At 42.2% G+C, this 16,341-nt stretch overlaps 2 protein-coding genes across 2 annotated transcripts; one reads left to right on the forward strand and one right to left on the reverse strand.

Moving 5' to 3' along the window:
• Positions 1–4,241: 4,241 nt before the first annotated feature.
• LOC122669082 (zinc-finger homeodomain protein 8-like) lies at positions 4,242–4,868 on the reverse strand. The gene has a single exon (XM_043865733.1). The coding sequence runs from the start codon at positions 4,843–4,845 to the stop codon at positions 4,279–4,281; it is 567 nt and encodes a 188-aa protein (XP_043721668.1). The 5' UTR covers positions 4,846–4,868; the 3' UTR covers positions 4,242–4,278.
• A 2,290-nt stretch (positions 4,869–7,158) lies between these two features.
• On the forward strand, positions 7,159–7,851 carry LOC122668612. Its single transcript, XM_043865151.1, has one exon. The coding sequence runs from the start codon at positions 7,159–7,161 to the stop codon at positions 7,849–7,851; it is 693 nt and encodes a 230-aa protein (XP_043721086.1).
• Positions 7,852–16,341: the final 8,490 nt, after the last annotated feature.

Here is a 16,341-nt window from a genome sequence, read left to right on the forward strand (position 1 = left end):
TCTGGAATTTCTCAGAAGGATCAGAATTGAAGGACATAGTGGGGGTTAGGAATAAACCTTTAGAAATCTTCAGCTATGAACAAAGCCCAAGCTCCCTTCTCTCTTCTTTCCTTCTTCGTCTCCTTTCTTCTCTTCTTTCTCTCTTTCCTTATTTCTTCTCTTTCCTATGTTTTCAACAGGAGTAGTCTTAAGGCTGAGTCTCTTATTTATAGTTTTAGTCTACCAAGGTCTGTTTTGCTAGGGGCAGCTTTAGGAAAAAACCCATTCTTTCCTAGCTTTTCTATGTGTAAGGCTTGGTAGGTGGGTCCCACATGGTTTCATGACTGGGGGATAGTTTCTACAAGTCAGTGGGAATATGGTGAGGGGATCCCTAATGCAAGACACTGGGCTCCCACAAGTTTGGAGTGATAAATACTCATTTCAGCAACTCTGGACCTTCCACTGGTTGTTTGGCCAAACTTCCAATGGATGGTCCAGAGAATTCTACTCTGCTGTTTTGCTTTAGTTCTTCACAAAGGCTGAGGCCTTCACATCGGCACTTTCCTCCACATGTTTACTATGTCATTACATATATGAATGTGGTCATGGCCCCTAGGATATAACAAGGAGTGGGTACCTGGAGTTGTACATCTAGTGATGCATTGAGCAATTGCATGGTGATGGGATCCTCCTCCATGTTGGTATGTAGGATGTCATCAGTGGGGGCACCTTATTGAACTCAACCACTAGTTTGATACACCATAGGATACTGGTGTATGTGACCTCAGACTCCTGACCTATGAGTAAGGTTTCTGTCTGATTGGGGCAGGTTTAACAAGGTAGGCTTGCTTTAGGTAGGCTAGCTGACCTAGTCGGTGCGTTAACTTCTTCTCTCTTCTTTGAGTGGGTATTCGGACCTTCTGGATGGATCTTGTGCGAGTATGGTTTACCATATTGACTCACTTGGACTTCCTCGTCGATGCCGCGTGTCATACCCTCATTGGGTGGCTGTTATATGGTATAACACTTATAATTATTTCTTCTCTAGACTATTGCACACAAGGCCACAGTCACAACATGGAGCTGAGGGCGAAGGACTATCATCCATGATATGTCGTTGGAAATAACGGCATTAACACTATTATGCTTGTAATAACCATAGTTAGTAAATCTGCGTATTATACGTGTATAATACGCGATCCAAACGTTTAAATGAAAATACACCCGTATGCCGTATAAGTCGTCAGAGTCGGATAAATTCGTGGATTTGAAGGTCCACCATATTATACTCGAATAAAACGCGTATTATTCGTAGGTAATACGTTTAATTATATATATAAAAAAAAAACTAAAATCTATCTTAACCGTTAAACCAATCTAATACTAACCGTTAGATAAAAAAAAAAAAAACTAAAATCTACTAAACCCTTGTCTCTTCTCCAACGGAAAACCAAAGAAACTTAGAAACTCCAGCGGCTGGTTATCCTTCTCCATTCCTTTGTCTCTTCTTCCTCTTCTTGCGTTCTTCAGGCCGGCGATTGCAGCGGTGCACTTACAGCGGCAGATTCCTTAAGATATTTTCCTGAAACCTTTTCCCCTCCATTCTTCTCCATCTCTGAGTTTCAAGTTGAGGAGTGTTTTTGGGTTTCAACTTAAGACAGTTTTTAACGGTTTTATTTGCTTATTGAAATCTTTAGGCAACAGGTTTAGAAGCAGCATTTCTCAGGCCGCATGATTCAGTTGGTTCATTACATCTGTATCAATCTTGAATTAAGGTATTGTAGTCTTCACTCATGCCTCAGTTGATTCCATCTTCTGCTTGAGCCTTTCAATTATTCTACCTACCCATTATTACATATAGAAATATCTTCCCAACTTGTGCGTGAATGGCTTCTAAAATGTATTTTTAATTCAGATTTGATTATGTAGGACTAAATTTTCATCCATATTTTTCAATCGAAGTTTGTATCTGGCTGCACTTTGTTGCTACTATTTGTTGGAGAAATGCTGCTTCTAAGCCTTTATTGAGGCCTCTGATCTGATGTTCATGGGATGTGGCATATACTGGTGTTGCTATTTACAATTTAGTATCACAAAAGACAGAAGAATCATCCCTTTTGATAGGCCATTTTAGGCTCTACAATAAAGATTGGAATGAATCTAGGCTTGTTAACCAATCAAACTATATATTTAGGCACATCGATCAGTAAATGCTATTATTGTGTTAGTTAGGTGTATATGTCTGTTGCATAGTAAATATATACCCGTATTGTTGTTCTCGGATTTTTACAGAGTAACCATATTAAACACGTACCGTATTATTGCCTTAGCGTTTTATTGCGCCGGATTTTTTGAAAAGTATTATTGCCGTACAGTCCATTTGACTATCGTACCTATCTATTCCCATATTGTTGCCGTTCCCGAACTTACTAACTATGGTAATAACTATATATATTGAAAATAAAATGACAAAATTACGCTAACATCATTTCTTTATAAGGAATAATGCTTGCTAAGATTCTTTTCTCATTACCATTAAGTTTTCATTGACCATAAGTTGCAGATATACTACATCGTGATGAAAATCCACACTGGATTTATCTTTTCCCCTGTTATCCCTCTAGTCCCCCTTCTTCAGGTGCCTTTCGTCAATTTTAGGCTGCTACTTGATTATGAAAATCTACATTGGATTTATCTGTCTCTTCTCAAACAGGGTTACTCTCTCTCTCTCTCTCTCTCTCTCTCTCTCTCTCTCTCTCTCTCTCTCTCATGGTTCTAGTGCATCGTATCGGATTGGGTATCGATCACTTGCAAAACCGATCTGATACCGATACGGTATCGCAACAGATCAGCTGTATCAAATAAAATTACCCCTAAATCTCCTTAAAAAATAGATTTTCTGATCAATTTACCCCTTATTTGTACCATATCACCAATACAGTATTGGCACAGTATCGAGATCGACTACATACGTACAAAACCAATACATATTACCCAATACAGATGATACGATAACGATACTTAGAACCATGCTCTCTCTCTCTCTCTCTGGGAGATTTAGGCAGTTAAAATGTCACATGAGAGGACTTATTTAGGCAGTTAAAATGTCCGATAAACGATTCTCGGGGTGTCAATCTGTAGGTTTCAGTCGAGTCTAATTGGTCCCCACTTATTTAAGGTCACACACATCTCCAGCCATGGACACATATGTATTCAGTTGGTCGGTTCGCAGCCCATAATCGAGCTCATATATCAGGGTTATGGGGCTATAATCACGATTTGTGCAGCTAAGTGACTAATCGGGTTATGAACGGTCCTTAAATGGGCCATAAATAGAGTAAAATTTCACTACATAGTCTTAAACGGCCTATAATTGTGTTATAAAGAGCCCGTTATCAATTAGTAAAGTGTCACTTATCGATCAGTCACAATATTTGATCAGTCGATCTCAATCGATTGGCCATCTGGCTACTATCTTGCACTAGGAGCATCTGATCATTCATCTGTCGGTATAAGCCTGCTATGTTTAGTAATCGATTGGACCGTTTAGAGCTTGAACTGGTCAGTTCAAGTTGGACCTATCAGTGCAGCCCAAATTTTGAAACCCCTAAATAATCCTAGCTGGATTGAGGACTGATTGATTGTTTGACTTTGTTCTCATCAAACATGAATTCATACAGAAGTTTTAGAGAATACAATTCCGGAGCTTGTCAGCAATCAGGTACTGAGCTTTACCTTTCCCCTTCGACAGCTTCACCTGTTAGCTCTGATCAATGAAAAATGAACCTCTAGTGCTTTAAATTTCCAGCCTTCCTTCGTGAGGTCATATACTAAGTCATTGGCATTTTTGTTGATCAATGATGGTGTCCATTAGTGATCTAATGTAGCTTTTATAGGCCAAGCTAGAACCCCTCAAGCATCTCTATCCCTTAATTCCACACAAAACTAACTAAAAAGCCCCAAAATTTCAAAATCCCTCTTGTATATATATACCCATGAGAGACAAGACCCACAAACAGATCTATCATTTCTGCTCTTGAATAGGCCTAAAATACCCTCCATTAATCTGATTTCCCAGATCTAGAAAAGAAAAAATATATATATAAAGAAATGTACGAATCATGTCGATCATCTCCCCGAGTAATGGAAGCAACCAATCAATCTCTCACAACTTCCCCAAGTTCCCCTTCCTCTCTCAGATCAAATCTCTACCACCCATAATTACTAAGAGAAAAATTTAACATAAAATTATAGAAGAAAAAAACAATTGAGAAATCTCATTCTCTAAAGTCTCTCTTCCTATTGAGTAAGAGAAGATGACGTATTGCCGTTGGTGGCCGTGGAAGCTGACGACGACGATGAAGAGTTCTTGTGGTTATGCATCCAAACCTTGAAGACCTGTCGACTCACAGCTGTCACTTTGCAGAAGTGATCGATCTCAGCATCTTGGTCTCTCTGTATCCTCCACGCAAGCTTCTCTGCAAAAGCAAGCATCTTCTCCTTCTGCTCGGCCGTAAACTTCGTCCGAGCACGCTTCTTTGCGCTTCTTTCCAGTTCCTGCAACTCCACCGGAGTCACCACCTCCGTATGGTCCCCAATACCGCCATACTCTATCAGCTCCACCACTTCTGGGTCGTCACCTCCACGGTTACTACTGTTACCTGCTCTGCCGGTGCCGGCTAAGACCCTGACTTTGCGGTGGAAGTTGCGGTGACAGCCGCAGGCCTCGCATTGTAGGCCACCGGGACTGTCACCGTCTGGTGTAAATTCGCCACAACCATCGGTAGCGTAGCTGCCCAGGCTGGCAGCATGGTTTTTCATACAATCCTTGTAGAATTCGTTCGGGCTGTCTCCCTCCATCCTCATCTTAATCTACAAACGTCCGAACCTTCTCCAGCATTTATATAGTAGTGTTGTTCGGAGGATTATTGTACAGTTTTGCCCCCATATGGTCCACGTATTTACGGAAGTACCCAAGGTTGCTTAAACCACTAGCTTTTTTTTTTTATTTTAACTAGAGAAGGTAAATTTATTAGGGGTGCAAGTTCGGCCATGTTGGCCCGAGCCATGAGATACCTTGGCCCTAAAGGCGGGTCAGGGCTGAGAATTTCTGGCCTTGAGTCAGGGTCAAGCTGGATGAGGGTTGAGGCATTGGGCTAAGCTTGACCCTATCTTCTTCTTTTATAGAGAAATGATAAACTTTTAAATCTTGTGCTGGACTTGATGAAATCATCAATAATTTAAAATAATACATTAGTTGAACATGCAATTGAACAGTCAAGTAAGATCTGTGCAATTGCTTCTATCTTCCTATTTATATGAAAGGATGTGAAAATCCAAAAAAAAAAAAAAAAATACTCCTTTCATGTCAAGTAGAGGTTAACCAAATTTGCAGAGCATACTCGTATGCATCAAGCTTGAATTTAACTAATTGTGTTGCTTTCTTTCAAATTAATTGATGCTAATACACCATACTGTATCCAACCAGTTATTGGGTGACACATGACAGAGTGGGGTCCGAGAAGCATATTCCTCCAAAGACTCCTACATCATAAGAGGTAAGGTAAAACATGGATGGACACGTCAACAAAGTTAGATGGAAAGAATCCTGAAGGCGTTAAGAATGGAAACCGCACTTCATGTATGGAAAGACTCCTAATGGTTGAAATTTAGGAGGGAATCACTCCTCCAAGGGGAATCCGAAGCCTAGAATGACTCAATCATCTGGAGAAGAAGGAAAGCAATCTCGCACATCTTTGAAAAGGGAATCATGGGGGAAACATGTATAAATAGAGGCCATAGTGCCATAGGAAGAGGAGGAATCATTGAATCAATCAACAAAGATTTTTGCAAAGTTCTTCGTGTCCAATACAATCTCTTGTGTTGCAGAGAGGGAAACCTCGCTTCTTTCTTTGTGCAACATTTTTGACGCCTTTTATGGGAATAAAGAGCAAAAAACCTACGAAGATACCATGATGACCAACACCCGCAACCACTCGAAGGTCTCAAAAGCTACTGCCGCGACCACCACTCATGCGGTCGCTCAAGATGGGGCACAAGATGGAATCTCAGGCCCTCACACCGAACTGGAGGATGTAATCATAGAAACTCAATCATCCAGGGAAGAAGGAAAGCAATCTCGCACATCTTTGGACAGGGAATCATGGGGGAAACATGTATAAATAGAGGCCATAGTGCCATAGGAAGAGACGGAATCATTGAATCAATCAATAAAGATTTTTGCAGAGTTCTTCGTGTCCAATACAATCTCTTGTGTTGCAGAGAGGGAAACCTAGCTTCTTTCTTTGCGCAACATTTTTGGCGCCGTTTGTGGGAATGAAGAGCAAAAAACCTGCGATGATGATGACCAACACCTGCAACCACTCGAAGGTCTCAAAAGTTGCTGCCACTGCTGTCGCGGCCGCCGCTCATGCCATCGTTCAAGATGGGGCACAGGATGGAATCTCAGACCCTCACGCCGGACGGGAGGATGTAATCATAGAAGAGAACAATTCCCAAAGGGAAGATTCACAACCTAGACTCCCTGGAGATCCACCATGGTATGTAACGATGAAACAGTTCAAAGCAATGCAAACTCGATGGCAGGACCAGATGCACCAGATGATGGAGATGCAACGTAACATCTTATAGGAAATTCCACCACCATCTCCACATCCATCCCAGGTGAAGGAGAGAACACATTCCCCCGAGCATAGTGGAAATCACAGCAATGCCAACAATGTCTAGGGGAAGGATAAGGAGGCTCTGGAGACAACAGAAGGCAAGGATCTCAGATGATCAAGGTCGAACAGGCTTAGAACGATAAGGTGATGGAGTTGCAGGAGCAGATCTAGGAAGTTCTGAAGGGAAAGGGACACGCTCCAAGCCACGACTTCCAATTCACCACCGATCTCGTCTTCACAGAGGAGATCAGGGCAGAACGCCTACCTAAGGGCTTCAAGATGCCCACCATTGAGCAGTATGGAGGCACGACGGATCCAGAGGACTATCTTGAGAGCTTCAAGTCTTTAATGTTCTTCCAGGGACCATCAAACGCCACCATGTGCCGGGCATTCCCCTCTACCCTTAAGGGTTCGGCAAGACAGTGCTTAGCATGCCTAAAGCCACGATCACTCTTTAGCTTCGTGGAGCTTGGACGGGCCCTTTCTTGCCAATTTCATGAGTAGTAGAGTCCATAAGAAAACAACGGCCAATCTGTTGGCCATCAAGCAGCACTCTGATGAAATGATAAGAGATTTCCTCGTGAGATTCAACAATGAGGCGTTGGAAATACGAAACTTGGACCCTATTGTGAAATTCCATGCCCTGCGCAATGGGATCAAGTATGTTGAATTGAAGAAGTCCCTGATCATAGACGAGCCAGCAGATATGTATGATCTCTTCTCGCATTGCAAAATTCACATCAACCTTGCAGAAGTTCTTGCAGCCGAGCAAGAGAAGGAAACAAAGGCAAAAAAGAAAAATCCAGAAAAGAAAGATTCCCATCCTGGAGGAAATAGCCACAAAGATGGAAAGGACCAAAATGATGGGACGAGAAAGAGAGATGATCGGGCGTGGCTTTCAAGGAGCGATTCGAAGCCGGAGCTAACCTATACTGCCCTCACCCACAACCGAACATATATCCTCAATGAAATTAAGGACCAAGTGACCCTGCGTTGGCCAGGAAAGATGATTAAGCCTACACATGATCACAATAAGAACACGTACTGTAGATTCCACCAAGATCACGGCCATGACATGGAGGAGTACAGGCGGTTGAAGGAGGAGATAGAAGCCCTCATCCAGAGGGGCCACCTAAGTAGATTCATAAAGAAGGATGGCGGTGACCAGAGGCAGGAGAACCAACCATGAGAACCTAAGGGGAGAATGAAATCCCATGCTCGGTTGGGGGATAGTGAGGACAGGACAGATTCAACGAGGCACAGGCGCCATACTGAGAATGCACCCCTCATAGAGATAGCTACAATCTTTGGAGGCCTAAGTTTGGGGGAGAATCTTCGAATTCCAAAAAACATCATGCTCGGTGTGTGTTTCAGGCTAAAATGCCAGACAAGAAGAGAAGAACCGAGCAGTAAATAATCTTCTTAGATGAAGATCTCTCTGATATCCAGTCACCTCATGATGATGCATTGGTGATCAAGATGACTATCGCCAATTGCTCATTGGCCAGGATACTGGTAGATAACAAAAGTTTAATAGACGTGCTCTAGTATGATGCATTTGAGAAGATGCAATTGAAGCTTGAAATGTAGAAAAGGGTGGATTCTCCACTGTATGGGTTTTTCGGAGCACCCGTGCACGTGGAGGACTCCATTAAGCTATTGGTGACTATGGGGACTGAGCCTTTGCTGTCCAAAGTGATGATGAACTTTCTGGTGGTAAAGATTAATTCCATCTTCAATGGAATACTTGGCCGACCAGGTCTAAATGCCCTGCATGCTGTAGTCTCCACTCCCCACCTCGTAATGAAGTTCCCTATTGAGGGAGGTGTAGGAGAGTATCGTGGAAGCCAGATAACGTCAATAAAATGCTATGAGGGATATCTGAGAGGAAAAGGGAAGGAGCCGCAGATGCTCCAAGTTACACTCGAAGATGCTAGCGATGATGCTGAGCAAGAAAGATCAAAGTCGACTGAGGACCTAGTCTCGGTGGAGATTGTTGAAGGGGATGATCACGGCACATGCAAATAGGCGCAGGCCTGACGGGAGAGTAAAAGAAGCACATGGTGGAGTTCTTGAGGGCCAATGCAAATGTCTTCGTATGGTCAGTCACTGATATGCTTGGAATTGACCGGGATTTAGCCAAGCACAGGCTGAACGTCCATCCAATGTCACAGCCAGTCTTCCAGAAGAAGAGGACCTTTACACCCGAGCGCCAGGGAAAAGTGGTGGAGGAAGTGGTCAGGCTGTTGGAGGCAGAATTCATGGAAGCGGCCATTTATCCTGAGTGGCTCTCGAATGTAGTTATGGGGCCCAAGCTTAATGGCAAGTGGTATATATGTATTGATTTTACTGATTTAAATAAAGCATGCCCTAAAGACTACTACCCTTTGCCTCATATTGATTTATTGATAGATGCCACGGCAGACCATGAATTGCTGAGTTTTATGGATGCCTATTCCGGGTATAATCAAAATGTATAAACCAGACATACTAAAGACCTCCTTCATAGCAGGCAGAGACACATTCTGCTACAAAGTCATGCCCTTTGGGCTAAAGAACACAGACGTCACCTATCAACAGTTGGTGAACAAGATTTTCCAAAAATAGATAGGGCGCAACGTGGAAGTTTATGTGGACGACATGCTCGTGAAAAGTCTGAAGGCATCCGACCACATAATTTACCTCGAAGAAACATTCCAAGTTTTGAGAAAAAACAAAATAAAGCTCAATCCTGCTAAGTGTGCATTCGGAGTAACTTCTGGTACATTCCTTGGTTTTGTGGTGTTGCAAAGGGGAACAGAAGCAAATCTAGCCAAGATTAAGGCCATCTTAGATATGGTGCCACCTGGAAGAATCAAAGAAGTGCAAGAGCTAACAGGAAGAGTAGCTATGTTAGGGAGATTTATTTTTGCTTTTGGTGATCGGTTCCTTCCATTCTTCAAAGCATTAAAAAATCGAGCAGTTGAAAGGCAAACCAAATGGGTAAAGCTTACGTTTGAATGGACGTAAGAATGTCAAAAGGTGTTTACATATCTGAAGAAATATTTGGCATATCCATCATTGCTAACAAAACTTGACCCTGGGATGTTCTCCAACTCTACTTAGCTGTTACCACAGTAGCGATAAGTGCAGTGTTGGTAAAAGGAGATGGACGAGTGCAAAAGCCAATCTATTATGCCAGTAAAGAGCTCGTGGATGTAGAAATAAGGTACAACAACATAGAAAAGCACGCTTACATGCTGATAATATCTGCTCAAAAGTTAAGGCCCTACTTTCAAGCTTACACGATAGTGGTGGTGATGAATCAACCTCTGAAGAAGATTTTGTCAAAACCCGACCACTCGGGGCAATTAGTCGCATGGTTGGTTGAGCTCAGAGAATTCGAGGTGCAGTACACACCACGCATTGCTATAAAAGCGCAAGCACTAACGGATTTTATCGTTGAATGCACCATACCAGACGACAGCTTAGCAGCAGATGTCAATTATGAAGAACAGACAGAACTTTGGATGTTGTATGTAGATGGTTCCTCTAGCAACACCGGATGCGGGGCAGGACTGATTTTGACAAGCCTAGGAGGATTTATGGTGTAGTATGCACTGAGATTCAAATTCCAAACTATAAATAATGGAGCAGAATTTGAGGCATTAATAGCTGGCTTGGGCCTTGCAAAGAACCTGATGGTGAAAGGTATCACCGTGCACAGCGATTCACCACTGGTAGTCAACCAAGTAAATGGAGAGTATGAAGCAAAGGACCAGCGCATGGCACAACATTTAGAGAAGGTATGCAAACTGACTGTTGGATTTGCTTATTTTTAAATATTACAAGTGCCGCGTGCACAGAGCACCTCTGCGGATGCACTATCTATGTTCGCCACGTCAAATTTTTAAGAGTTGGGCTGAACAGTGTACGTAGATATTCTCGGAGCATCGAGCATTAAAGAAACATAGAATATGATGCCCATTGAAGAGGAACCATACAGGATGGACCCACTCATCGTATATCTCCAGGAGAGCATACTTCCGACCAATAGAGAAGAAGCTAGGAAGATAAGGATGAGAGTCGCATGTTTCACCATGATCGGTGGAGTGCTCTACAAAAAAGCATATGCTATACCATATTTGAAGTGCCTCAGGCCATCAAAAGTTGATTATGTCCTCCAAAAATACACATCGGCATTTGCGAACAACACTTGGGGGGCATGGCGTTAGCCCCTAAGGTGATCAGATAAGGGTATATTTTTTTGCCATACTTACGTAAAGAAGCAATGAGTTTTGTATGCAAATGCATTACACACAAGAGAGAGAGAGGTATACTCTGTAAAGTGACCCTTACGATTAAAGCACTAGCTGCTAGAGACATGCATATACCTTTCCAAGTGAAAAGTTTGACATCCTATCAGTAATCGAGTCCCTAAAAGTGCCAAACCTTCGCACCAATCACCCACCAACCAGCGATAGAGCTCACCACCATCTCAAGCCCATTTCCTTTTGTGCAATGGGAGATGAACATTCTGGGACCATTCCCAAAAGCAACCAGAGGAAGACAATTTGTGGTGATAGCAGTTGATTACTTCACTAAGTGGGTGGAAGCAGAAGTGTTAGCAATAATCACAGCAGCCAACGTATGAAAGTTCTTTCTGCAGTCTGTTGTCTACATGTATGGAATTCCGAGGACCCTTATCATAGATAATTGGAAACAATTTGAGCAGAAGTTCAAAGAATATAGTGATTAGTATGAGATTCAACCGCATAAGACTTCAGTGGCGCACCCACAGTCCAACTGCCTAGCAGAAGCCATTAATAAAATCTTGTTTGATGGAATCAAAAAGAAGCTGGAGATGACTGAGGGGCTGTGGGCGAAAGAACTACCGAACATCTTATGGGCGTACCAAACAACCATATGGCTTGCAACAGGAGAAATTCCATTCATGCTAACATATGGAACTGAGGTAGTAATTCCTGTGGAGATCAGTGAAACTTCACTGAGAGTACAACTCTATAACCCAGAAACCAACAATGAAGAATTTAGCCTATTGGAGGAAATCAGAGAGGCAGTGCAGATCAAGAACACCGTTCACCAACAATAGATAGCACGCCACTACAATGCCAGGGTGAAGCCAAGAGCATTTCACCAGGGAGACCATGTGCTCCGCAAAATAGAAACCTCTGATCCAAGAGGCATGGGCAAACTAACACCAAACTGGGAAGGGCCATACAGCATCTCTAAACAAGTGGCTTCAGGAGCTTATCATTTGGAGACTTTGGAGGGTGCACTCATACCAAGATCATGGAACTGAAAAAAATTGAGGAAATTCTATCTATAGGGGTCAGCCCTCATATATTCTAAAGTTAGGTATGTACTTATCCCAAGTTTTTAGCTTCTATACTCAATAAAGGCATTTTCATCAAATTATTTCAATGGACAAATCTTCAATGTCCAAATTAATGGTCTCTTGACCATAGTGGTGAGTTGCACCACAACAAAATTAATGGTCTACCGACTATAGTGGTGAGTTACACCACAATAAAATCTATGGCCTATCGACCATAGTGGTGAGTTGCACCACAATAAAATCTATGGACTACTGACCATAGTGGTGAGTTGCATCGCAATAAAATTAATGGTCTCCCGACTATAGTGGTGAGTTGCACCACAATAAAAATAATGGTCTACCGATCATAGTGGTGAATTGCACCATAATAAAAATAATGGTCTACTGACCATAGTGGTGAGTTGCACTACAATAAAAATATTTGTCTATCAACCATTGTGGTGAGTCACTCTACAATAAGAAATTAAGGGTCCATCAACCATGATGGAGTAAATAACGCCAGAAGGCGAACAAAAAATGCATTGACAAATACTAAAAAGTGAAGATTTTATTATCAAAAAGTACAAAAAATTACATTTACAGTGTACATGATACATGAGAAGGTCACGAATACATAAATCTCTCACTGGGACACCAAGCATTAGGAGGCAATGGACCAGGAAGATTCTAAAGAGGAGGAAAAAGAGGCAAAGAAATAGAAGAAGGCTCTAGCTTCGCATCCCGTATTGGGAGTTCAGGATTAAACCTAAATTAATGTTTCCCCACTTAAAGTAGGGGCAGCCTTCCTCACTTTATTGTATAAACGTTGAGCACCCTCTAGGGCCTTATCCTCGCAAAAATGGTGGAAGACCACTGACTTTAAGAGATGGTCAATGGCCAGGTTTGCAGTGGCATGCCTCTCAATCCACAGATAGTTAGCAACATCGTCAACAATGTCCCTGGCAAAATCCAGTCTCTTAACCAGATCATCCTCCCAGCTCTCAAGGGACTTGTAGTAGTCAAACTCCTTTTTAAGATGAGTCTTGAACCTCCACAAAGCAGTGTTTGAAGATTCATGCATCCTCAACCGTGCATGCAGTTCCTCCTCTCTACTCGCTCCATCAGAAGGCACACCGCACATTATAGGATGGCCCTACATGCAGAGCTAAAAGGTTGACAACTCAGGAGACACTAAGGGTCACTTATGTTATCACCATGGTGAAACCTCAATTGTCAAGAGGGGCCCGCACCTGTCGAACCCACCAAAACCACCCAGAAGTAGACCCCGATGATCAGTGGTCATCCTTGACCTGGGCTCTCTCCGCCACAGGCCAAGAAGCCTTGATCACCCAACACCTAAACGCCTATTGGTAAGGGTCGTAGCATAAGGGAAATGAAACCTAGCCACAAATATCTTACATGCAAATCCTATCGTCTTGAGAGGTATTCCGGGTGCATCAATGTCCTATTCCATCTAGCACCCGGGTACTAGCCCGACACAACATATACAGACCAATATGACAAGCAATATAAGTTCGTAAACATTTCTAGGGTTCCGATACCGGTATGCCCGATGTCGTCACCCAATACAATATGGAACAAGCACATAACACAATCATATTTTTTCACAATTAAAATAAGAATATGCAATTATGCAACATGCTTGATGAGTATGCATTATCATGGTTAATACATGTATAAATAATAGCAAACCCAAACAAAGCCCAAACCCACTCACAATTGTTCGCATATCGTCCAGAGTGTTTATAAGATGTTGCCTCGGTATACACTCCCTCATACTAATTAGATTGCCTAGGGATATGTGAATAGGATGTTAGAGAGTGTAGGTGGGTCCCACAAGGAGTCCCCATAAACTGCCATTCATAACAGCATAAAAGAACTCAAACGGAGGCAGAAGCCTAGGTCCGTTTGTGGATCTGTTCAAGACAAAGTCCATATTTTAAACCTTAAACTGTTGGATGGATTATCAAACGGAGGCCCGATGCTTGGGTCCGTTCGTGAATCTGTTCGCACCATCATACAAATTTCTTCAGTTGTTTGGTCTCCAACCCAAATCCTTAGTTGTATTAAGGTCTTAGGGCTTGAAGAGGGTCATCTCTATGTCCATTAGAGTCACCATGATCTCGCCTAAGCTCTATCTTAAGAATGGAAGGATTGGAATCCTTCCAAAGTCCATTTCATAAGGTTAGGTCATAGGGATTGTAGGACAACAACTTGGGTTGCTTAGATGTAGTCCTTAAGGCTTGAGGTGAGGACTAATAGCCCAAACATGGACTACCATAAGGCCTTGGGCTTAGCCTTGGTCTCAATGGAACCCTAGGTTACCATCGATCCTAGATTTTTAAATGGGGAGTGATGAGGGAGATAAAGGTGGTGAGAGTGCTTACCTAAACAAGGTGTGAATCCAATTATAGTGCTTCCCCAAGTGGCAAGTCCCTTCCTCGTTCACACTCTTTCCTCCCTTCTCTTTTTTCTCCTATCCTCTTGACTGCTCGGTCTTGGGTTGGTGTAGATAGTAAATGGCCAATAAATGGCCTAGAGGTGTATTTATAGCAAGTGGCTCTTAAGGCCTATTTGGCTTGGCCTTCTAAGCCTAAAACACATTAAGATAGAATTTGGGCCTTGTGGGCCCACAACCAAAGTCCAACAAATGTAAAGGGAAATAGGAGTGGGGTCCACCATGTTCGGGGACATGGCTATTGTGCCTGGGACACTGGGACGTGGGTCCAACATGAGAAAACACACAAACAAACCTATCAGAATGAACGCATTATCGAACAGACTCACCAACAGACAATAGTGGGAGAGTGCTCAGGGGTCATCCAGCCGTTGGACTGCCGCACATAGCTCGACGGCTGACTGTGCACACGATGGGATGTGTGCAGCATAACCCAGCTGTTGGATGCCCCCTGGCACTCCTTAGGCGCTAGGCTTCCTGGAGAGGAGCTAGATCCTGATATATGGGAGAGGGTTCTGTAAGCAAGTAGGTTATTCTACACCTTCTCATTAATTATCTAATTTTTTTTAAATAAATAAATAAATTTAATCCCATGTGAAAAGGTATAATGTACGCCTTAGGTCCAGAGAGTTTGTCTTTTCCCAAGATATATATGACACGTCCCTGTTGTAGAAATGCTTTAGATTTTTTTAAAGATGTCATGGAATCTAGATCACCTACCCATATGTGAACGTTTCATGTAGGTACAGGTTTGGGTTCGTGATGATACATATTTTTTGTTTTCTTAAATGTTTTTCTAAGCATTTTTAATGTCAGCATAAAAAGACATTTATGAAAACAAAAGGACAAGTTGTTAGAATAGTTTGATCCAAACAAGGACAAAACCATAAAAGCCAGGATCTCCATAAGGCGTTCTAGAACACAATCAATTTAGCAACTTTTATTTCAGGAGGTGAAGCAGGGTCCGGAAACCCCAGAGCCTTCAATCGGATAACCCATCGATGATTGAATGATGTGAGTGGAATTTAACTTGGAACCTTTTGCCATTGTGTGTTAATTGGTTATCTTAATCATCGTATGAATAAATCTGTTCATGGATAAGTTTTACTATAATATTTTATCTCCATTTTTGGTGTGGTCATTTTTATATTGAATTATTATGTTTGATTATGTATGAATGAATGTTATTTTAAATATTCTTTCTATGCCTATATGAATCCCTACTTCTGTAGGATTGTTGTGATTGGTTGTGTGCGAATTAACTATATGTCGAAATCCTCTCTTATCTGGTCAATGTAAAATTATGTTGTGGGATAGTGGTACTCTTTTGTGTTTGATTGATGATGAATAACCATGGATATGTGATGTGATATGTGTGTGATAACGCTATGGTGGAAAGAGTCATAGTCATGGTGGCAAGTCCATGAACTATGCTGAGAGAGCATTGCTAAGAGAGATAGTGCATATGCGAGAGATGCCTTACCTAGCGGGGGAAGTTATAGGGTGAGAAGAGAAATTTATGGTGTACCTCACTTAGTAGGGGAGGAGGAATAGAGAGTATAGTGAATTGAAGATCACGTGAGAGATGGCATGAGGTAGTGAAGGAAATGAATGTTTAAGGCCATATTACTATGAAAGAGTGAGTATGGTCATAATGGAAGTATGTGTGAGATGTTGTTATGAGTCCATTTCACACGGGGTGAATATGGTATGAACAGGTCATGAATGTGGTATTGTTGTGAGTCCATACCAAATCCGTTGCAGCTAAGAGGGCTGAAACACAAAAAAAAAGTCTCAGGGCTTAAGCCCGAACTTCAAGGGCTTAAAGGGAAGGATAAACCACATATCAAGAGGTTAGTGTCTTACCCCTCGCCCGTCACATT

Source organism: Telopea speciosissima, chromosome 7 (assembly GCF_018873765.1).
Source record: "Telopea speciosissima isolate NSW1024214 ecotype Mountain lineage chromosome 7, Tspe_v1, whole genome shotgun sequence".
Taxonomy (NCBI): domain Eukaryota; kingdom Viridiplantae; phylum Streptophyta; class Magnoliopsida; order Proteales; family Proteaceae; genus Telopea; species Telopea speciosissima.